We start from the raw sequence: 25223 nt of genomic DNA, 5'->3' as shown, positions 1-25223 counted from the left end.
TACAGCCTTTGTCTGCAGATGAGTGCCTTCTGCTGCCTCCCCTCTGCAGGCCCCTCGCTGCTCAGCGCTTCCCACCTTCCTGCACCTCATGACACTCCTGCCCCTGGACAGCTGGCCTTCTCCTCACTGGAGGAGGTACCACCCACAGAATGTACAGTGCCCATAAGGGGCACCATTTCCCACTACAAATGGTGCAGTGCTCAAAGGTGACTGGAGCACCAATTTTCGGACCCTCCCCTGAGGGATAACCCTGAGGTTTATGAACAGCAACAACCTCTGAAAAAAATAACTGTCAGCATCCTCTCTTGCTAAAGTCAGGCACAGACCACCTCCAGCCTTCATATCTACCCTTTCATCAGAGCCTGGAAAAGATTAACCTTCCCACTGGACATGTTTCATTATTATATAATCGGGAATGTTTTATTGCCGTCACAGGGACTGAGAACGAGCTTAAAAGGCCCTTAACAGATCATTTCAAAATGGCTGCCGATATACGCAGCCCGCCCACCATCAGCGGGACCAGGTTAACCATTCGACGTCATCAGGCCGGATATGACGCTTCTGCGGGACCTGGGCAGTCCCGCTTTTGTAATGTAACGTCACCTCCAACCTTTGACCTGTTTCCGAAGTGGCGTTTGTGAAGCCTCCAGGTCTCGGCTGCAGGGACTGACCCAGGTTGACACCCAGACGACTTTTAACCCTTTGTTGTGTGCAAATCCTTTTTTAGTTTTGCCCATTTGCTGGGTCTTTTTGTCGGGCTTAAAGAGGGGGTGGGGAGTGGGCTTGATCTCCCTTACGTAAAAGGAGCAGATTTACCCCAGTTTGGGCCCATGGGAGAGTTCCGAAATCGGCCAAAAGATCCCAGATCAGGTTGGGGAGTCCCAGCTCTGTGATGTCATTAACCAAAAATACTTGGTTAGGGAGACTAAACCCTGTGCTCGTTAGTTGGTTAATTAGAAGGCTTGGCTGTTGGCAGAGAGAAGATTAGGGCCGGAAATTTCCCGCCCCTCACACCGGCGCCATCTTCCGGTCCCAGCGATGCGAATGGGGATTTCAATGGTTTGTCGGTCCTGCTGAAGGTTGCTGGAAAATCCCAGCCCTGCGAAATTATTAACTAAAAATAAGTGCAGCCGATGGTCAAAGTGCCGGCCAAGGTATGGTGAACCAGAGTCACAATCTCCTCACTTGCAAAAGTGCGTGGGATCAGACCAGGCTACCTTCCCAGGCCTAGAATTGAGATGTTCGCACAGGAGGAAAGGAATTGCTCTCACCAATAGCTCTGGGTCCCATTTATGGCACATACAGTCCTGGAAGAAGTTAATGAGTTGTCAGACAGAGAGTGGAGGGTGGGAAGAAGATCAAAAGGCCATGTCTGTAATAGGGTGGGAGAGATGAAATAAAATGTTTCATGGTGCAAAGCCAAAGGGAGTGATGATGAAATAAAAGATGTGTTTAGAGGAGGTGCGAATGGCAGGATTCTGAATAGCTGCTGTCCGAAAGCAAAGTCAAGGAAAGAAGAGAGAAACAAGAGAGGGATAAAAAGCAAAGAAATTGAAACAAAATGGGGGCAGAGGTTCTGAGCTAAGAATCCACATATGTAGGGTTTATGGAAGTTTTTTGGGCCTTTATATTCTAAAATGGGAAGCTGCCTTGAGAAGTACACTTTTCTGAGTTTTGATTAAAAGTTAAATTAAATATCAAGTCAAGGATGGCAATAGAACCTTTTGTGGAGCCTACTCTACTTTTCAGAATATTTGTATCAGGTACTTGTGTGATATGGAGAGCTCTTATTTGAATGAACCTGGATTTATGCTGTACAAGTATAACGTGTCCTGGTCGCTACAGATTGCAGTCTTGGAAGAAGAGGACAGACTTTTTCAGTTATAAAGAGAGGAACTTAAAAGAAAATCAGGAAATATTTATAATCAGTCAGTTTTGTCTGTTTTACACCATCACCCAAAGTCCACCCCTCACCCCCTTGATGGGGAAAGGGAATTTACTTAGGTAGGATGATGGTGTACCGGAACCCTGCCTCATTCCTGCCTCCACCAGAATCAAGTGCTGGGCTGGAAGGCCCATGGCCGGCCATTCCCACCTGGCTACTAATTGAGGCCCTTAATGGCCAATTGATGACCACTTAAGGGCCTCATCCCACCACTGCTGGTATTAACCCAGCTGTGGGAGGGCCTGTCAACATACCTTCCTGAAAAGAGGCGGTGTGGGTCTTTTGCCGGCTCCCCAGCGAGACCCCTGAAATCTTGACAAAATTCTGCCCAGTGTGTTTATTCCGCAGTTCTATACTTGCCAAAATGTCAGATTTGGATGTCCATGCAAAAAAGGTTTATTGGGCTTGATGCAGGAAGATTGCTGTCAGCTGTGCTTTATTAGTGAAACAAATACAACTTGTTAAACCAATATGGCATCTCCAGGATATAGGGGGTAATCAACTGCACTTGTGCCAATCTATGTATCTGTACAGAGTGATCTTGATTGCATAAACAGTAAGTAATATTACCCCTTTTAACGTTCAAACAGAATAGAAGGACAAGTAATGGTTTGTGCAAATAAAAACAATTTCACAGAAGGATGCAAGGAGGCACACTTTAATTTTATGACAATCGTGTCTTTGTCAGTATTTGACGGTGGCAATAGACTTAACCTGTTTCCTTGAGCAGTGATTGTTGGCATGATATAGACATTCCTGTACAAAAACAAAAATACCTGGAAAAACTCAGCAGGTCTGGCAGCATCTGTGGAGAAGTGCACAATTAACGTTTCGAGTCTGCATGACTCTTCAAAAGAACTAAGGAAAAATAGAAAAGGGGTGAAGTATAAGCTGGTTTAAGGGGTGGGTGGGACAGGAAGAGCTGGATAGAGGGCCAGTGATAGGTGGAGATAACTAAAAGATGTCACAGACAAAAGGACAAAGAGGTGTTGAAGGTGGTGAAATTATCTAAAGGAATGTGCTAATAAGGGTAGAAAGCTGGACAAGCAAGGTACAGATAGCCCTAGTGGGGGTGGGGTGGGGTGAAGGAATCGAAAAAGGCTAAAAGGTAGAGATAAAACAATGGATGGAAATGCATTTAAAAATAATGGAAATAGGTGGGAAAAGAAAAATCTATATAAATTATTGGAAAAAACAAAAAGGAGGGGGAAAATCGGAAAGGGGGTGGGGTTGAAGGAAGGAGTTCATGATCTAAAATTGTTGAACTCAATATTCATTCTGGAAGGCTGTAAAGTGCCTAGTCGGAAGATGAGGTGCTGTACCTCCAGTTTCCGTTGAGCTTCACTGGAACAATGCAGCAAGCCAAGGACGGACATGTGGGCATGAGGCAGGGTGGAGTGTTGAAATGGCAAGCGACAGGGAGGTCTGGGTAATGCTTGCGGACAGACCGAGGATGTTCTGCAAAGTAGTCACCCAGTCTGCGTTTGATCTCTCCATTCCTGTACCCTGGAGGAAACTGTCTATAGCAATCCACATAAAAACAGATTGGAGCAGACATTTATGATATTCAATTAACTGTTCTGATATTTAGACTACACTGTTGGGACAAGGTTGGTAGGAGGGGGTGGTGGGATCGGGTAGGCGGAGAGAGATGTGGACCCATTTTTCACTCCAAACTTAGCCAGTTCGAAGCTAACAAACAACACCATGATGTGACTGCCTGCAGTATTCTGTAGTCAGCTCAATTGAATAATTATTCATGGCTGCTCGTTTGCATTTAAATGTTTGGGGTGTTGAGTCATTTGCACCGAACGTCCTCTCCAACCTGACCACTCAGTCTCTTTTACTTCTGTAAATTGAGCTATTTTAAAATTTGGTAAGAGTGTACAATTATTCTTAAACTTGCCACTGCCCCATTTTTTAAAAAATGATTCATCCTCAGGCACAGTCAGCACTGGCACGGCCAGCATTTATTTCCCAAGCCCTGTTGTGCGAAGATGGTGGTTTCTGTTGGATACAGCTCGGTAGGCCATTCCAGAAAGAAGTCAACCATGTTGGCCTGGGACACAAGTCATATCAGTTCCAGCTAAGGATGGCAATTGTGACTAAAGAGCATTAATGAACTGGTTGAGTTTTCATCATGGAATGCCACACTACACAAGGATGTAATTTAACCCTTTGTACCTGTGCTAACTCAGCTCTGCATCTCCAGCATTTCAGGCAGTGCATTCCAGATCGTAACCATTCATTATATTAAAAAAAGTTTTCCTCGTGTTGTCTTTGGTTTTTTTCACCTCTCAATCACTTTAAATCCGTAATCTGTGCATCCCCTCTTCCCGTCCGTAATTTTTATGATGGCTTTTTATTACCAGATTTTAATCTGAATCCGAGGCCCAGATTTTTGTCCTTAGGTTGGGTTTGCCGAGTCAGGTGATTTCCTGGCTCGGTGAACCCAACCTTTAAAAATAGCTACCCACAGGTTGGGGAGGCTGAAACAGGAGCCAGGGTGGGTGACCCCGCATGAATCTGCAGGCTGCCAGGCGTGGAAGTGGGCTCGGCACAAGGCCTGACTCTGCCCCAGAACTGTGTTTAAATATATAAAAAACAATAATAACACAAAAAACATCCCTCTAGAACTACCCCTCTCACTAACCTCCACACACTCCTTATGCCCAATCCATTCTAACTTAAGTCAACCCATGCCCCCCACCCATCCCCTATGGCCCCCAGACCCCTATGCCAACTTTGTTACCCTCTGCCTGCCCTCCATGGCCCTTCACACCCCCATACCAACTTAATGCCACTCTCTCCACACCCATTGCCCATGCCCATATGTCAACTTGGTGCCAACCCATGTCCCACCACCTTTTGCCCTTACCACCTCCATGCCAACTCAATTAGTATCCTTGGACAGGTTTGACAGATTAGATAGCTGGACAGCTTCTTAACATCTCCTTGACAGCTAGACAGTTCCTGGACAGCTGGACATCCTGTGGACAACTTGATACCTCCTTGACAGCTGGGCATCTCCTGGACATTTGAACAGCTGGACAATTCCTGGGCAGTGGACATCTGGACAGCGGAACATCTCCTAGACAGCCGGACAGTTTCTGGACAGCTGGACACCTCTTCTGCAGCTTGACAGTTCCAATGAAATTCTGTTCACTTTTAATAATCCAAAAGGGTGCCTTAACTCTGCCAAAGGGTGTCTTACTTCTCGGAAAGGTGTCCCAGAATGCTATCCAAAGGGGTACCCTGGCGATCCATAAGGATCCACCAAGTTCAGACCTCCTCTTACCTGTTCTAATTGCCACATTCTGGATTACACACTCCTTTCAGAATCCCGCTTCAGTGAAGGTAGCTGGTAATTTAAACGGCCAGCTGCCTCTGGGAATCGCACATGCCCGAACACCAGCCCTACTCCAGTCCTGCCCCCACGGAGGTGGGAAATGCCACGTTTGGGGATGGAACTTAGAAATTTCAGCCATTTCTGGGATTTAAATCTGGGCCCAAATTTTCAAACTGCCATGGAGTAATTTGAATTCATGCGCTCTGCATTTTTAGTCCAGACTTCTGGATTACTACTCTAATGACATTATCATTGCACTACAGCACAATGCTTGTAACAGATTGGTCTTATTTTTGGAAGGTAATTTTGCAACTCAAGATCTTGCGTTAGCAGTGCTTCATCGCTAAGGGATAAATCCATTACATTTACACAGTTCTCGGATTTCTATAAAATGAAAAAGATGGCAACAATGTATTAATAGATTAAAGTGTATATGTTAGTTCTGATTTTCAAAAATGGCTAAAATGGTTCGAATTGAATAAGGGGACAGATCCATCTCTACAGTAATGAATTTTGCATCATTAACCCATACCCCTAATTTAATTGGCTCCTAGAACATGAAATACTTTCCCAGAGAGCAAGTGGAAGGCAAGGTGGCAGCTGCAGATCTTTAAGAGGAAAGGAAGTTGGTTGTTTGTTGGCATCCATCTTCTCAGCCCTGGGGCATCACTGCAGGTGTTCCTCGGGGAAGTGTCCTAACCATCTTCACCTGCTTCATCAATGATCTTCCATCCATCATAATGTTAGAAGTGGGGTGTTCGCTGATGATTGCACAATGTTCAGGGCCATTCATAACTCAGGTATTAACACAGTCTGTGCATATGCAGCAAAATCTGGGCAACATACAGCCTTGATCTGACAAGTGGCAAGTAACATTCATGCCACACAAGTGCCAGGTTATGACTATCTTCAACAAGAGAGAATCTAACCATCTCCTTGACAGTCAATGGCATTACCATCGCTGAAGCCTCCTATCAACATCTGGGGGGTTATCATTGACCAGAAATTATACTGGACTAGGCATATAAATACTGTGGCTACAAGAGCGAGTCAGAGGCTGGGAATTCTGCAGAGAGTAATTCACCTCCTGGCTCCCCAAAGCCTGTTCACCATCAACAAGGCACAAGTCAGGAGTGTGATGGAATACTTTCCACTTGCCTGGATGAGTGCAGCTCCTACAACACTCAAGAAGCTCAACACCATCCAGAACACTTCATCCACGATCTTAAACATTCACTTCCTCCACCAACAATGCACAATGACAGCAGTGTGTACCATTTACAAGATGCACTGTAGCAACTCACCAAGGCTCCTATGGCATCATCTTCCAAATTTGCAACCTCTACCATTTAGAGTGACAAGGGCAGTAGTTGCATGGGAACACTACCACCTGCAGGTTCCCCTCCAAGCCAATCACCATCCTGATTTGGAAATATATCACCGTTCCTTCACTGTTGCGGGATCAAAGTCCTGAAACTTCCTAACAGTGCTGTGGGTGTACCTACACCACAGGGACAGTTCATGAAGCAGCTCACTACCACCTTCTCAAGGGCAATAAAGGATGAACAACACATTATGGCTTAGCCAGAAATGCTCACATCGCATGAAAATTAAAAAAATTGTGGTGGTGGCAAAACATATATCTACATTTTCACAGTAGTATCACCATTGTGGCAAAAATGGCCAATGAGCCTGGAAATTGCAAGTACTGCCCCGAGCTCGGCACCTCCATTTTTGCATGAGCAGGAAGGGGAGCAGTTCATGTTTCAAAGATATGCATTTCATGGAAACATGGCCATTTAAATCATCAGCTGCCTCCAGTCAAGTCAGATTTTGGTAGTCCAGGAGTGTGAAACCTGAAGTATGCCGAGTAGACTTAGTAAGAGCAAGTCTGAACTTTGTTTATTTCTTTGAATAGTCAGGGTACCCTTTGGAGAGTTATGGTATTTCTTTGTATAGGTCCTGGGACACCTTTCGGGGAAGGCCAAGTGCCCTTTGGCATTGTTAAAAGTAAGCATAAATGCACATAAAATGTGCATAAACTCATTAACTGTCAAGATCATTGGAACTGTTAACAGGCTTGTAAAACCAACTGTCAAAAGTGTCAAGAGTACCTGTAAAAATGACCTATCAAAAGTGTCAGGAGGGACTATCAAAAGGCACCTGTCAAGGTTTGTAAAAGTCCTGTCCTTTAAATCTTTTTTACAAATGTCTGGAGTTTTAAAAAAAAAACCTTGCTCTTTCACACTGTCTGTTGACATTAGCCTGAGGGCTTCCATTATTGGATTACAGCTGCATGACTGATTTCACAACCATCCATTATCACAGTAGCTCACAGTTTGCTTGAAAGCTTCAAATGTTTATAGGCTATTTGAAGTGGGACTATAAATTCTAATGCTTGTTGTTATGAGGGATTGTGCACTTGAATGAAATGTTTGTTGTTATAAGGCTTTATGTAGTTGAAGGAAAGTAAATATAGTAAATTAGTTTTTATGGATCAGTGTGTTTTTATCAATATAGTGAAGTCTTCAATAGACACTTACAACTTTATTTTATCTCATCTCTGCATGGATCCTGACATCTGCCCATGGTGGATATTGAGTCCAATGGTAGATGTAAGGGCAAAGGGTGGTGGGGGCAAGATTTGGTATGAATTGGCATGAAGTTTGCATAGGGGCTATTGTTACGATCCCAGCTGATGTTATCACTGGACAAGTCAGATGGAACCTGGCAAGATAGAACATAATTTTGTTTTTTTACAAACTGCAAAAGGTACTCATTGAAAGATTCACAGAAGTCTGTTGATTTTAATAAAAAGATAAAACATTTATTAAACAAAAAACATTAACTAGACAACAGTCAGTGCAGACACCAAGGAAAAAATGTTTCAGATTCATGCCCTTTTATCCCAGCAATACCCTTACACACCCAACACTCCAGTGAAGAGGTATCACTATTTCCACACCAAGGCTAGAGCTAGTTCAGTAGACTTCTGAACATTCACAAGCAGTCCTTCCAAAATTGGTATCTCCCTTGAGATATCCAGAAAACTCTCTCTAAATTTAACTTTAGAGCGATATATATGAGTTCCTTAAACTTATTTCCTCAGCAGTTTGGCATAATTTCCAACTAGAGAAAGTCGTCGACCTTTTATGTTTTTACTCTGTGGTATACACATATTGACTGAACTAAAATCTGCCTTTCTGTCTCTCCCTGTATCTCTGGTCCCCTGTTGCTGGGCAACAGCACAGTTTTGCCCTACTTTTTGTGTTTAAGTTCTCTAAACCCCTTGGTAACCCATTGCTTCAGTTCAAGAGTCGTAAAACCACATTACAAAAGCATGGCCTAGAGACTTCCTGGCTCCATCTAAACAAAAACTCTAAAATGAAACCAAACCCAGGTTTCACCTTTCTTAATACACAAATAAAATAAAGTATAAATTAAACTTAAAGCTATATGTTGCTCTAAACGCCCACAAATACAAATATAACTTACTTAAAACTGTATCTAGTTCTTAACACTATAAAGGAGCATGGGGGGGATACAGGGGCAGAGGTTGGCATGGAGGATATTAGGGACCTTGGGAGGGTGGGTACAAGGGCATAGGCTGCATAAAGGGTATGAGAGGCTGGGGTGGGTGCAGGGCATGAGGTGGCATGGTCAGGGAATGGGGAGTGAGTTGGGCATGGGGATTTGAGGGGTGGTAGACATTCTATTCTTTTAAAAAGATTTTTGGACACAGTGCCAGAGCTCCAAGGCAGACCTTCTGTCCAGCCCACCTCTGCACCCGGCAAACTCCTCATTACCTCCAGGGTCATCCATCCTGACTTTGAATATAGCATCCACTAATCTCATCTCAACCAAAAATCTGATGACTGGGCTGCCATTTTTAAAAGTCAGATTCTCAGAGCTGGGAATTCTCCTGACTCTGCACACCCCACTTGCAGACAAATGTCCGGGCCAATGCATTTCATGGGTTCTTCACTTGCCATGTTTAAGTTGCTGAACGTTACAATATTTATCTTAGCTACACAACTGGAGTACAGCTGTACAAACCTGTAATGTCATCAATTTACTAACATTTACAAATTTGGGGTGGTTTTGTGTCCTATGGTCACATCTGGTAGGAACTACGCTCAATCAGTGTAAACTTATCAGTTGGAGTGGGTTCAAGTAAGGCCTAGAGGCGAAGAACAGTGTTGATTCCACTGTTGCGTCAAAGTAACAAATTTCACAGTACGTGCAATATGACCTAATCTGTGAAAATAGCATTCACAGCAAATTGCACCAGCCAATACTGACTCAGCATATATTAATCACACTTGACTTCTGTATCATCTTCCTCATCTATAGCACACTAAGTTCTACCTGTTTGATGGTAGTGCTGATCTGCTATAGATTATAATGGATGCCAGGGAAAAACTGCATATTGTATCCACAGCAACCAGCAAAGATGCGTCGACTCAGAGTTTGGTACATGGTCTGTCAAGACCATAAATTTGCTGGCAAATAGTCTACAGCTTGCACAGGGGTCCCCTCAGCCAAAAAATGCCCCTTAAGCACACTTAATTCTAATCATTGTTGCCAGTGGGTTTGAGTTTGTTCAGAGATTCGTACAATAGTCAATTCTTAAGAGTTGAAAGTACTAATTGCGTACCTTGAAATTATTTTCATACCTAAAAATTCACTGCAGGTATAAATACTCTGTTTTCCAGATTCCAAAGGAAACTGGCCTTGGGGAAGCAAAATGCACTTATTCTAAATACTGGGTAAGACAGGCATGGCAGCTCACATTTACCCAAGTCCAACATTCGAGGATAACCCTTTCCAGAACCTATGAAGTATTGTGTTTTCAATTATGGATCACATGACAAAACTGCTGTTGTTTAAATGGCTGAAAACACAAACTTGAACCTTGTTGAATAATTATGAATCTCGAAAGAATTAAGAACTACAATAAGAAGATTTAAGGTAGTGGTAATTTATTTTTATTGTTGAATTTCAAAATGTAAATTAATTCCAACGGTCACACTTTATGCATAACCAAGTCAATTAAATGAAGTGCTATTTATGTATATTTCATTGTCTGCATCTGATGTTGTCAACCACTTCTGTAGCTGTAACTTAAACTCAACAAAGAGATGCTTAGGCTTGATTCCCTCTGAAACATGTGAAGCAATGTTTCTTCTTCCTTTTGCCTTCTCTGAAAAAAATCAAAAGGCACAATCTGTTCATCGTGGATTTACAAAGCAAGGTGATACAAGTTAAATTCATGAGTACTCCAGCAGCGAATCATGGGTATTTTGTTTTTCTGCAATCATGCAAATCCCTCTAGTTTCCCACATAATATTCCACTATTAAGGGAATAATTGTTTCCAACTTGTGACAATGTATGGATACAGTTTCCAGTTCATGGGAGCTGCCTCTCTGTTGTCAGCATAAGTTGGAAAAGTGTCTGTGACACTGGTGACTATTGACTTGGTTTGAAAATTATAACACTTTGGTACTCAAGCAAACATTAGCTTTCAACAAATCAATAACTTGCACCTCCCATTGTATTGGATTAACTTCTCTTGGTAAGAAATGCAAGTTTTACACTTTTCTTTTACATTGCCACATTCAACCTATCATCTGTGAGTTAGTGAAGTTTATTCGTGTAAGGTATGTCCTTATTATCCTTGTTTGTTTGAAGTTTTGACACTTTATTATCTTGCCAATATTTTCCCTCTTTTTAAGCGCTAATCATGCTATGAGAATAGATGGAAATGTATTTTGTATGAATTATACCTTTATTAGAATAAGGGAGAAATGTTGGAAGAATGAGGAGAAGCAATATAAAGTGAAATGGTGCAATTTTAAAGGAGGTGCAGGAGCAAAGAGACCTGAGGGTTCATGTACACAAACCTTTGAAAGTGGCAGGACAAGTTGATAAGACTTTAAAAAAGGCTTACAGGATCCTCGTCTCTGTAAATAGAAGCAGCAAAGAGAATGAAAGCAAGGAAATTATGGTAAATATTTATAAAGCACTGGCTAGGCCTCAGTTAGAGTATTGTATCCAATTCTGAGCACCACATTTTAAGATGGTCATCAAGGAGAGGATGCAGAGGAGAGTTACTAGATTTACTAGAATGGGGTACTAGGGCTAGGGGATTAGGGGGTAATATTAGTGGACTGGGAATCCAAAGGCCTGGCCTAATGCTCTGGAGATGAAGTTCAAATTCTACCACAGCAGCTGTGGGTATTTAAATTCAATTAATTAATAAATCTGCAATAAAATGATTGTCTCTGTAATGATGATCATGAAAATATCACATTGTCATAAAAACTCATCTGGTTCACTACTGCCCTTCAGTGGGGAGTGGAGAAGTCTGACATCCTGGTCTGACCTACATGTGACTCCGGATCTACAACAATGTGGTTGACTCTTAACAGCCCACTGAAATAGCTTAGCAAGCCACTCTGTTATGTACCAAAATGCACAGTGGGAGTAACTTAGCCATATCAACTGCAGCAGTCCATCAAGGTGGCTCACCACCACCTTCTCAACGCTACTAGGAATAGGCAATAGATGCCTGCTTTGCCTGTGACACTCATACGCAATAAATGAATTGGAACAAAAATTACATGAAGAGACTAAAGAATTTGAGATTGTTACAAAATTACATAGAGAGACTAAAGAAAACCTGAGATTGTTCTCCAAAGAGCAGGTTCAAGTTGAGTTTTGGTAGAGGTGTTCAAAATTATGAAAAAATTTAGTAGTGTATTTATGGAGAAACTGTTTACAATGGCAGGTTGGTTGACAAAGATTTAAGGTAAATGGCAGTAGAACCAGATAGGAGTTGGACAGATAGATTCTTGACTAACAAGGGGGTGAGAGGTTGTTAAGGGTAGGCAGGAATGAGGGGTCGAGGTTACATTCAGATCAGCCATAATCTTATTGAATGGCAGAGCAGGCTTGAGGGGCTGAGTGGCCTACTCCTGCTCCTAATTCGTATGTTCTGCATGTAAATGTTTTTTGCAGCAAGTTCTTTAGGATCTGGAATGCCTGAAAAGTTGGCAGAAGCAGATTTAATAGTAACATTCAAAAATAAACTGAATAATTACTTAAAAAGGAAAAAAAAACTGAACTATTGTGAGGGACTAAGACCTCACCTTGTATTTTTTAAAATAAAATATAGAGAGTTATGCTCACTGCTATCTCTTAAAATTTCAAACTGGACAAACACCTAAATTGGCTGAATCTATGTCTGTCTGTGACCCTGAACAAAAGAAGCTACCTGGTAGTATCGGGGAAACTCACACAGTTATCCCTGAAGAGTCACTAACGACCCCTTGTGGGCTGCACAGGCCAAATTCAGAGAGAGCTATACAAAGGCCATCTACATTTCATAATCCAGGCTGGCCAACAGGAGCCTAGTCATTTGCTCCCCACAACCCTCCTTTCAATTCTTAATGGTTGAGACATTTAATAATCTTGGAGACGCAGCTGAGGATACATGTCCTTTGTCAAAGAGAGCATAGAAAGGTGGGAGTCATGTGATATGGGCCTTTGTGAAACCAATAATGTAGCCTTGCTGAACTGCAAAGCCTTAGTCCGCTTTTCTTTCATCTGACTAACAACCTCACAGACAAGGAACGCCAGCCCAGGTTGGATATCTGGCCCACCTAGACTGCTTCTGCTGGAAATTCTGTACCATTGCCTACAAGACTGCTTCATCTATATTTAAGAAAGGGACTATTAGAAGCAAACTATCAGTGTGCTTGCACACGAGCAGGGGAGAGGCCTCATCCTGAATGAGACACAGCCAGAGTGATTGTGGGTATTGGCAATTTGGTGCACAGCAGGAATTCAGTGCAGAGGGGAAGAGATGCTCTGCATTTTTTCTTTGCTATCCAACTTCTTAAATCTTCAGAGAGTGGTCTTTTCTTGCTGCAGCAGTAGAGGCTACAAGGGAGAGGAATGATTGGTAAGTAGTGGGTAAGGTCGGGTAAGCATTTACTACTTCTATTGCTTATAGTTTAAGATATTTTTGTGGTTTATAGTTTGTATATTCTGTAGTAACGAGGATCAGGAAAGAAGGGCCCTAGAGTAATTGACTTAAAAGGTTTAATTTAAAGGGATAAGTCATGGCAAGAGAGCTCAAGGCCATGGTGTGCTCCTCGTGCTCCATGTGGGAAGCCAGAAACATTTCCAGTGCCCAGGACCAGCATGTGTGCAGCAAGTGTGTCCAGCTGCAGCTTCTGGAAGCTTGGGTTTCAGAGCTGGAATGGCGGCTGGGGAGACTGGAGCATCCATGAGTCTGAGAGCATCATGGATAGCACGTTAAGAGAGGTGGTTACACCGCAGCTGAAGGGGCTTGAGGAAGGAAGGGAATGGGTGACCACCAGGCAGTCCAAAAGAAACAGGCAGGTAGTTCAGGAGTCCCCTGGGGTCCCGCTTGCAAATCGGTATTTCATTTTGGAGGCTGATGAGGGCACTGGTTCCTCCAGGAAGCGCAGACAGAGCCAACCTTCTGGCACCACAAGCAGCCTGTCTGTACAGGAGGGGAGGAAGAGAGGAAGAGCAAAAGTAATAGGGGTTTCTATAGTCAGGGGAACAGACAGGTGCTACTGTGGCCGTCTCCACAGGACTCCAGGATGCCAGAGTCCGGGATGTCACTGAACGGCTGCAGGGCATCCTCAAGAGGGAGGGTGATAAGGCAGAGATCATGGTACATGTTGGTACCAGTGACATAGGTAGAAAGAGGGATGAGGTCTTGCATCAAGAATTCAGGGAGTTAGGCATTAGACTAAAAAGCAGGACCTCTCAGGTTGTAATCTCTGGATTACACCCAGTGTCACGTGCTAGTGAGCACAGAAATAGGAGAATAGTGCAGATGAATACATGGCTTAAGAGTTGGTGCAGGAGGGAGGGTTTTTGGATCACTGGGACCTTTTCTGGGGAAGGTGAGAAGCGGGATGGTCTATATCTGAACCAGAGCAGGACTAACATCCTTGTGGGCCGGTTTGCTAGTGACGTTGGGAGGAGTTTAAACTAATTCGGCAGGGGGAGGGGACACAGAATGTTAGCAGAATAGGGACATATAATAATGCACTAAAACAATCAAGTCAGAGGGAGTACAGCTGCATTAAGTTTCAATGAAGTAAGGCAAGGCTGGATGGCCTCTACTTTAATGCCAGGAGTATTACAGATAAAATGGATGAGTTAAGGGCGAGGAGTGACACGTGGAATTGTGATATAGCCATCACAGAGACGTGGTTGAGCGAGGGGCAGGATTGGCAGCTCAACATTCCGGGATATAGAATCTTCAGGCGAGACAGGGGAGGGGGTAAAACAGGAGGAGGCATTGCATTATTAGTTAAGGAGTCAGTTACTGCAGTAAGGAGAGATGATATCTTGGAGGGGCCATCGAATGAAGCTTTGTGGGTAGAGTTTAGGAATAAAAAAGGGGCAGCCACATTATTAGGTGTTTATTATAGACCCCCAGATAGTCAGTGGGAAATTGAGGAGCAAATACGTGCACAATTTGCAGAGGTGTGGAAAAACAATAATAGGGTAATTATATTAATTGGGATAGAGATAGTGTTAAGAGCTTGGATGGAGTGGATTTCTTGAAATGTGTACCGGAGAACTTTTTAGGTCAATATGTAGAGGGTCCAACAAGGGACGGCGCATTGCTGGACCTAATTCTGGGGAATGAAGCCTGGTGGCTTCTTTCTAGAACAGGTGGCTGAGGTGGTGGTAGGGGAGCATTTTAGTGATAGTGACCACAACATGGTACAATTTAAGCTTGTTATGGACAAAGAAATAGACAAATTGCAAAAAATGTTTTGGATTGGGGGAGAGCAGATTTTGGTAAAATAAGGCATGATCTGGCCAAGGTAGACTGGGAACAGCTACTTGTGGGAAAATCTACAGAAGAGCAGTGGGAGGCGTTCAAGAAGGAAATGGGGAGGGTACAGGCTCAACATGTTCCCTCTAGGATGATAGGAGGGAGTAACAAGCCCAGAGAACCATGGATGACCAGAGATATTCAGGATACGATGAAAAGGAAAAGAGAGCAGGGACAAGGGGAGCAAATCAGCGGAGGCATTAGGTGGAATACAGAAAGTGCAGGGTGGAGCTTAAGAAAGCAATTAGGAGAGCAAAAAGAGGATATGAGAAAGCTCTGGCTGGTAAAAGTAGGGAAAATCCCAAGATATTCTACAAGTGTATCAATGGGAAGAGGATAACTAGGGAAAGAGTAGGGCCCATTAGGGACCAAGGGGGCAATCATTGGGTGGAGCCAGAGGACATCGGTAGAGTGTTGAACAAATACTTCACATTTGTCTTCACCCAAGAGAATGAGGATGAAGGTATGGAATTCGGGGAGAGAGACTGCTAGGTTCTTGAGCAAATTGATACAGGGAGTGACAAGGCATTGGAGGTGTTGGCAGGCTTGAAAGTGGACAAATCTCCAGGTCTGGATGATTTGTGTCCCAGACTGCTGAGGAAGGCAAGGGAAGAGATCGCAGGGGCTCTGACCCGAATTTTTAATTCCACTCTGACCACGGGGGAGGTGCCAGAGGACTGGAGAACAGCTAGTGTGGTTCCACTATTTAAGAAGGGTTGTAGAGATAAACCAGGGAACTACAGACCTGTGAGTCTCATGTCAGTGGTAGGGGAAACTATTGGAGAAAATTCTGAAGGAGTTAATCTATCACCACTTGGCGAGGCAAGGTTTGATCAAGGATAGTCAGCATGGCTTTGTCAGAGGGAGGTCATGCCTAACAAATTTGACTGAATTTTTTGAGGAGGTGACCAGGTGTGTAGATGAGGGTAGTGCAGTTGATGTAGTTTATATAGATTTCAGCAAAGCCTTTGACAAGGTCCCAAATGGGAGACTTATAAAGAAGGCAAATGCACATGGGATACAGGGTAATTTGATGAGGTGGATTCAAAATTGGCTTGGTTGTAGGAGACAGAGGGTGAGGACAGAAGGCTACTTTAGTGACTGGAAGCCAGTGTCCAGAGGGGTCTGTGCTGGGTCCCCTTTTATCCATCATTTATATAAACGACATAGATGACTACGTGGGGGGCAGGATTAGTAAGTTTGCGGATGACACAAAGATTGGCCGGGTGGTTAACAGTGAGGTTGAGTGTCTTGGGCTATAGGAAGTTATAGACGGAATGGTCAAATGGGCAGATAAGTGGCAGATGGAATTTAACACTGAAAAGTGTGAGATGATGCACTTTGGAAGGAGTAATTTGACAAGGAAGTATTCAATGAATGGCATGACACTAGGAAGTTCTGAGGAACAAAGGGACCTTGGCATGTGTGTCCATAGATCTCTGAAGGCAGAGGGGCTTTATCAATCGAGGCATAGATTACAAAAGTAGGGAGATCATGTTGGAGCTGTATAGAACCTTGGTGAGGCCACAGGTGGAGTGCTGTGTGCAGTTCTGGTCGCCACATTATAGGAAGAATGTGATTGCACTGGAGGGGGTGCAGAGGAGATTCACCAGGATGTTGCCTGAAGAGAGGCTGGATAGACGTGGGTTGTTTTCATTGGAGCAGAGCAGACTGAGGAGAGACCTGATCGAAGTGTACAAGATTATGAGGGGCATAGACAGAGCAGATAGGGAGCAGCTGTTCCCCTTAGTTGAAGGGTCAGTCATGAGGGGACACAAGTTCAAGGTGAGAGGCAGGAGGTTTAGGGGAATGTGAGGAAAAACTTTTTTACCCAGAGGGTGATGACAGTCTGGAATGCGCTGCCTGGGAGGGTGGTGGATGCCGGTTGCCTCACATCCTTTAAAAAGTACCTGGAAAAGCACTTGGCATGTCATAACATTCAAGGCTATGAGCCAAGTGCTGGTAAATGGGATTAGGTAGGTAAGTCAGGTATTTCTCACGTGTTGGTGCAATCTTGATGGGCTGAAGGGCCTCTTCTGCACTGTATGATTCTGTGATCTCCCCGTGCCTATTTCATTGTGTGAAGTCAACCCCGCCGGAATTATACAGCATCAGCTTTCAACCTGCCAACCTCCATGAAGGAATATCTCATTGATCTTTGACTCTGGACTCTGAAACCCACTTGAAACAATATTTCTTTTCTCTGTGGTCTCTGCACTGTAAATCTTTCTTTTCTCTATCCCTCTTTTACTATATGAATGAAAGGAGGCAATGTTGCAAACCTCCGCCCATATTTTGAGTGTGTGCAAATAAATTAACCCTCTGAGTTCATCCTATCTTGAGTTTACTGTGAGGTTATTAATAGAAAATTTTGTTGTACCAAAACTGAGGGGGTGGGAAGTACACCACCACTTATAAGGAGAGAAACAAATCGAAACACATTTCTCTTTACTGATGTGTGATGAGAGGAGAAATTAGCACTGTTTAAATCAACCCCCTCCCATCCATAACACAATAAATATAGAGCAAGGGACTGGGAGTAATCATATGGCTCTTTCAGTGAGCTGGCATAGAAACATGGCCTGAATGGCCTCCTGTGCTGTATGAAGCTATCATTTTCCTGCCATATTGTATACTTAAAACCCACTTTAAGCCTGATAAATGGGCACAGTGAAATCTAATTTCTAAGCCTGGAACTTTAACAACCACATCTACAATAATATTACTTTCATAGCACATTAGTTAACCTCACATGTGATTGCTCATCACAGCAGTTTCTGATGTTTCTGTGGTCCAATTAACAGCCTAATGTAACAGGGATTAACTCATCTCTATGGTACAACAAATTTACTGAAGTTGTATATCATGTGATTAGCATGGGGCACAAAGTTTACATGTAGTATTGATACTGAACGATAGGGGCTTCATGGTTGAAATATTTGTAATATTTATCAGTAACTTCAGAAAAATTCATTAAGATTTGTGTGATATTATGCAATATACATTTTTGCTCTATTTCCCACAGTGGTTTAGCAACACTTGTTTATAATGCAAGTATTTCTTTGTTTATTCTTTCCACCCTAAAGTCTTTTTTCTTTGTTATTTACATGATTATTAAAGAGATCTTACTTCCTGTGGTAGATTTACAGCTTTTGTTGAAACTGTCATTGGTGTAGCTCAGCATCAGGGAGGTGTTCCCACCATCAGGTCTCTATTGATCAGGACTTTGAAACTCATCAGAAGATGTCACTTATTAGCGACTGGCCCTGACTGGCCAATTAACTCCAGGTACAATATCTGACCTCAGCCCTAGAACGATTCACAAACGTCCCTCTCTGGTTCTAAATTTTTTTATTCTTTCATGAGATGTGGGTGTCACTGGCTGGGCCAGCATTAATTGCCCATCCCTAATTACCTTTGAGAAGGTGGTGATGAGCTGCATCTTTGAACCACTGCAGTCCATATCATGCAGGAACACCCACAATGCTGTTAGGAAGGGAGTTCCAGGATTTTGACCCAGCGACAGTGAAGGAACTACGATGTAGTTCCAAGTCAGGGTGGTGAGTGGCTTGGAGGGTAACTTGCAGGTGATGGTGTTCCCATGCACCTGCTGTCCTTGTCCTTCTAGGTGGTAGAGGTCACTGGTTTGGAAGATGCTAAGGAAGGATATGATGCCACATCATATCCCTCACCTACCCCACCATACCTCAGCTCACTTAACGTAAAAATCCTCCCCCGATCAATATATTTAGAAAGGTTATTTAGTACATAAACTATATAAAGTTCTGAGTAAAAATGTCAGTTATTTTTAAGTTTTTCCTGCCACTTCTTTCTGTATTTTGATGTTCTGTGTAATTTTTTTGTAAGCTTGTTATCGCTAACACTGGTTCATGTGCCATGTGCTTAGTATCGTATGGATTTGTGGTGAAAATGACACTTCCCGTAATAGTCCTACACCTCACACACACTTATAATTTGACCACAGGAACATAAAATCCTCAAGTCTATTGTTCCTACTGGGCCTAACATAGAGCTGAAGGACCAGACTACAGATAGAAGAGCAGGACTTGCTGACAAAAACTTGTGGCATGAGTTTCTCATATTAAATTACTCATTTTATAGGTTATTGCTGAATGACTTTTTTAATGCTTGATGTGTTGGTGGTACTTATGTTATAAATTTTATTTATACAGCTACAAATTTAGCTGGAACAGCAATCCAAGATGGTACTAGAATCACTAAGAAAAATGTAATTGTGCGGTGTAATTAGTTCAAATTGTAATATTGGAAATGGTGATTTTTTTTTTGTAAGATCCTTTTAGATCCACATTTCATCAAATCAGTGTGGTTAAGTTCCCAATTTGAATCAACCAGAAAAATGTGACACCCAATCCTTCTTTTTTGCTAAAGACAGACTTTGCGTACCTCCTGCACATTTAATGCATTCTACTGTTCTCAGAAGACTTCAGACATTATTGGTGAGTTTTCAACTTCTATTTGGAAATAAGCAGAATTGGATTTATGTTGTACTCATGGGATGCCTCCTTTTCTTTTTTGATCTGTACAGCCTTCCCAATGCCAGCTTCTCTTCCTTTACCTGGTTCATTGCCTTATTCATTTTGTTTCTTTTTCAAAGTCAATTCCAGGTGTTGCTATCAGATGCCAAAGGCCAATACCCATTGTGATTTCTGAGCACATTAGCATCAACATTTTCACTAATTCATTATTTTAGCATGATTTTTGCTTCGTTATTAAATAACAGGCAAAATGTCTTGGAAATAATATGGTCAGAATTAATTCTAACTGATTAAACACTGGGTACAAAACAACTGACCAAGTAAAGCATGGATATCACATGAGGAACTAAGATAATTACTGCACTTACTCTTATCCGGTGTGGCTTTTGATTTATTTTTTGTACCTGCCCCCGAGTCTTTCCTAGATTTTGAATTGTCACCTTTTTTCTTTGCAATTTTTTCTTTTTTAGTCTCCTAAAGAGGAATTATGGACATGTATAGCTTCTTAACACCAGAAGGTTAATATCAAGCCATTATAAGTGCCACAGTGATTTTCTGCTTGTTGCCTACAACAAAAATCAAAGCTACTTGAAAGCATTATTGTTTCTTTCTACCAAAGTTATGTGTCTCTCAAGGGTGAACTATGACCTCCTCATAACACCTTTCTCTAGTTAGGTTGGCAAAAATTAAAGCACAAGGAATTAAAGATAACCTTGTGACATGGGTTGGTAATTGGTTTGAATATAGGGGATAGAGATCTGTTTCTCAAAAGCCATTTACCTACCATTGATCTGTATCTTTTAATATACTTGAGTGATGAAAATCTGACCCTTGTGTAGGTGTGAGTGTGAAGTTACAAATGGACAGAGATAGATTCAGTAAGTGAGCAAAACTATGGCAAATGGAGTTCAATGTGGAAAAGTGTAAGGTCATTCTCTTTAGATCCAAGAAAAACAAATTGGAATATTCTCTTAATGACCACAGGCCAGGAACTGTGGAAGGGCAAAAGTATTTGGATGCCCAGGTACACAAATCAGTAAAAACTACTGCACAGTTACAAAAAGTAATCAAAAAGACTAACGGAATGTTGACCTTAATTTCACAGTGGCTGCAATATTAAGTTATAGCACCAGATTTACCAGTGTTATACCAGGGCTTAAAGAGTTAAATTAGCAGAACATGTTGTATAAACTTGGCTTGTACTCACTTGAGTTTAGAAGGTGGAGAGATGATGAACTGATCTGTTTAATTTGACAAAGGGTAGATACAGAGGAACTATTTGCTTTGGCAGGGTAATCCACAGAGCCTGGATTTCCCAAGGGAAATCAAAATTAGAGCTAAGTCATTCAGAAGTGAAATCAGGAAGCACCTTGCCACACAAAGGATAGTGGAAATCTGGAACTCTCTCCTGCAAAAGGCAGAGGATGCCAGGACCAATTGAAATTTTCCAGGCTGAAAACAATGGACATAATTTTAAACCGGCAAGATTTTACAGTCCCGCCAAAGTCAATGGACTTTTGAATGGCTCGTCGCATTTTACGGCCCCGCCTCTGCCAAAACGGCATCATAAAATTCTGCCCAACAGATTTTTATAAGGTAAGGGTATCAAAAGATACAAATTAAAGGAGGATGCAATTATATTAGGAAAAGGGTAGTCAGGAGCAATGTGGGCCCATTGAAAACTGATAACGGTGATATTGCAACTGAAAATAAGGAAATGATGGATATATTGAATAATTACTTTACATCAGTATTAACAACAGGGGAAGAGAACAGCAGGAAACCAGTGAGCCATGAGGTTGATAGGTTTTTGCCCAATGTCCCTTAATACCTTTGGCTAACAAAGACAGGTAAATTAGGTTACAGATAAACCATAATCTGTTGAAACAGGCTGAAGGAGCTAAATGGCCTACTCCTTATGTTCCTATGAGGGTAAATGGAGTTAAGATACAGATCAACTGTGTTCTAATTACCGTTCTCAAGGGAAATTAGGGATGGATAATAAATGCTGGCCTAGTCAGTGATGCCCACATCCCATGAACAAGTAAAACAGAGAATGGCAGAACAGGCTCAGTGGGCTGAATGTCCTACTCCTGCTTCTGTGTTCCCACGATTGAAACATTAAGCTCTTTTAACAAGTATGAGTCTATTCTAGGTCTTCCTGTTTGATTGCTGTTGGAAGTGTGAATGACAGGACCCATCTAACTAAACAGGTGTTGGCCCTGGCATATTTGCAAAGTATGCCGCCAGTGGTATTTCCACCTACAATTGGGAACTTGCCACTTGGACAGAAAATGGTGCACAGCTATAAGATTTATTTGCAACTTAAAGAACCAAGTGCCAACAGGAACTGTTTCTGTTGATCTACAGGATTGATAATCATGCTGCAATGTCTGAGTGATCTATTTCGGATTGCAGAGCTTATAACTTTACAGAGGTGTCAGCAGATTGTTGCGTATGGAGAGCCCTGTTCAGGGTGCAGGGCAGGTGCCATCTGAGATAATTCCACAGATATCGTGGAAGTAAGTGAACAAGGCAGTAAGTACCATCTCCAATACCCTGCATAGCAACTCAGTTCTGCAAGAAGTTTAATGATCTTTTCATGTCAGATAAGGTGTGGGGAGGAGGCAATATATTCCAATAATACTATAGTGGGCTCCTCCTCATAATAGAAATCCTGTCAGGTGCCCATAACCAGCATCAGATGACCCTGGCCTAGGGAAATGGGTCACGGTGGATTTGGAGATGCAGACAGAAGTTTTGCCTCACTGGACTATTGTCTTGAAATAGGGAATCCAGCCCTAATTACAATGAAATGATTTAGCAAACTTTCAGGATAAAGAATCATGTAAACTAATTATAATATTAATATTATGCTCCTTAAACTTTAATAAACCTGGAGATAGCCGTCATGATATTCTACTCCAAGTGCTGCATATCTAACACCTTTGGTACAACAAAAGAGTGAGGAAACAATATCCTGTAGACATTCTCTGAGCTATGAGACAATAAATGTACACTTATTCAAGCCACATCAGTTATCTAATGGCAATAGGCCTTTAGCATATTTCAGTATGAAAGCTTCATTTCTGCCTTTATAGTTAGGCAATTAATCACAATTAAAACAGACTTTACAATAAATAATTATCAGTACATTTAACAAAATAATTTTATTCTCTCGTGCTTTTAATCTCTTTTGTTAAAAGGTTCATGTTGTTAAATTAATGTAATATTGGCTCACAATTTTAACTGTGTAGACGTGGTTACAAATTAATATGCCATTTAGCTCTTATTTTAGATGTAGATATTTGTATAGTACCTTAATGTCTGGCGTTGGTGATTTCACTTTTTCCTCAATTTTGGGAACTCCTAAATCACAAACCATCTCAAAGAAGTGATTTCCGGTTACAATGGAGTACAGATCAATATGGTAATCTCCTAGTATTTTCTGAATTGGTGGATCACTTTGAAGTGAAACAGGTGGCTTTTTTTTATCCTTGATGTTGTCTTTGCCGTTTGTATCCTTGCCGCTGTGTTTGGTTCCCTAATTCCTCCTCAAAAAATATACATTATAGCCAAATCAACACTTGCAAACACCAACAAACAACAAACATTTTAACACTACTATTTAGTGACTGCCATTTTAGGTTGGCACAAAAATTGATGAACTGATAGCTTTGAGACTATGACTAACATCACTGGCCAAATCCAAGGGTCTTTGCCCAATTTAAAACAAAGAAAAGTACAGCACAGGAACAGGCCCTTCAGCCCTCCAAGCCTGCACCGATCGTATTGCCCATCAACTAAAACATTTTGCACTTCCGGGGTCCGTATCCCTATACTCCCATCCTATTCATGTATTTGTCAAGCTGCTTCTTAAGCACCACTATCGTACCTGCTTCCACCACCTCTTCTGGCAGCGAATTCCAGACACTCACTACCCTCTGTGTAAAAAACTTGCCCCGCGCATCACCTTTATAGTTTTCTCCTCTCACCTTAAATCTATGTCCCCTAGTAATTGACTCTTCCACCCTGGAAAGAAGCTTCTGACTATCTACTCTGTCCATGCCACTCATAATTTTGTAAACGTCTATCAAGTCGCCCCTCAATCTCCGTCGCTGTAGTGAGAAACATTGGGTCCCTGTGATTATGATATCAAAGAGCAATACTTCCTTAACAGTTAGAGGATTTCTATTTAAGAAAAGTTATCAAAGTGCATAATGGGGTATTATTTCATCTGGTTGAAGGAATGAATGACCTGCTTTAAGATATGATGAAACCTTTTAATTTTCTCTTATGATATAGCTTTGCATGTGCATTGCTACCACCTTTGCAGAATCTTTATATTTCCTTTTCGTGGAAGTTTCTGAAATTTTGTCATCCTCTGTCTCGATTGGCCACGAAAGGATCTATTGAAACAAGCAAGATTTTAATCTCAAAATAAAATGATCACTTAACAAAATGTTCAACCTGAGGAGTTATGATATATCTAAAGCAAACAGAGAATGAAATGCAAAAGTTACAAAAATCCACAAGATTTTAATGTTCTTCAAAAGTACATTGAGCTGATGCCTGATCTACAGAATGCCTCTCAGCCCCATTCATAAAACAAAAATTAACAGTCTTAAATGATCTTTGCTCTGAGTGTAAATTTGAGATTTTCCCAACACTTTTTTTGTTTGAGCTTTCTCCCTACAATTTTCTATAAGGCATAATGGGTTGAACATCCTCAACCCCACTGGTGGATTTTGAGCACAAAATTTGAGATCTGGAGTTTCATTCCTTGATTATTCAGGCCATGATTATGTTTGTAGAAATCAAAATAAAAAGTAAATCACATTGTTTCAGCAAATATCAAATTAGTGATATAACAGAATTAGCAGCTGATAGCTCTAAACAAAACCTACCTTTTCTTCGATTATAGTTACTGTCAGACCATTTTGTAGCAATTGCTTGAGCGCATACAGTTCTCTCACCAGATGCATCTTGGTATAGTTATATATAATAGGATCTCCCCATGGTTTTTGAGGTAACTTGTGAGTAAACACTGAAGGAAAAATTAAAGTAAAAAAAAATTGTAGTTTATTTTCCTGTCCGCAAAAACTTGTTTCCTATCGCTTTACATAATAGAAGTGTAGGAAATTGTGTTGGGCATTCGAAAAGGGCAGCAGAACAATATTGTTTAAGGTGAGGAAGGAAGAGTTACGAGCTGAAATATTCAAGCTTATGAACAGAAAATAATGGTGAACTAAAAATGGAGAAAATTCAAATAGAGTGAATTCAATGGAACAGATTGAAGAGATGGGATAGAAAGAAATATGGATGACATTGATCTCATGGTCTGCGCTGTACCACGTTTTCATAAAGTATGTCCCATTTTGCTGGAAAGTTTAGCTTGACTTAGTTTGGAATTCATTAATCTCTGTTAAACGCAAGGGCTACAGTGGAGTGAACAATAATGTTGACATTTTTACTGGGGATAAAACTGAATCTCTGTTTTTTCTCTTCCAAGTGTCATT

At 41.7% G+C, this 25223-nt stretch overlaps 1 protein-coding gene across 1 annotated transcript in view; it reads right to left on the bottom strand.

Moving 5' to 3' along the window:
* Positions 1–10371: 10371 nt before the first annotated feature.
* Positions 10372–25223, bottom strand: part of LOC121286026 (leucine-rich repeat-containing protein 43-like) — a 76317-nt gene continuing 61465 nt past the window's right edge. The window contains exons 10-13 of the mRNA XM_041203047.1: positions 24612–24751; positions 24033–24113; positions 23024–23248; positions 10372–10497 (exon numbers count right to left, since the gene is read on the bottom strand). Coding sequence (XP_041058981.1) covers positions 10396–10497; positions 23024–23248; positions 24033–24113; positions 24612–24751 — 548 coding nt within the window. The 3' untranslated portion in view covers positions 10372–10395. The remainder of the gene's footprint in view (positions 10498–23023; positions 23249–24032; positions 24114–24611; positions 24752–25223) is intronic.

This window comes from Carcharodon carcharias, chromosome 13 (assembly GCF_017639515.1).
Source record: "Carcharodon carcharias isolate sCarCar2 chromosome 13, sCarCar2.pri, whole genome shotgun sequence".
Classification (NCBI taxonomy): Eukaryota; Metazoa; Chordata; class Chondrichthyes; order Lamniformes; family Lamnidae; genus Carcharodon; species Carcharodon carcharias.
This window is presented reverse-complemented; position numbering and strand designations above follow the sequence as displayed.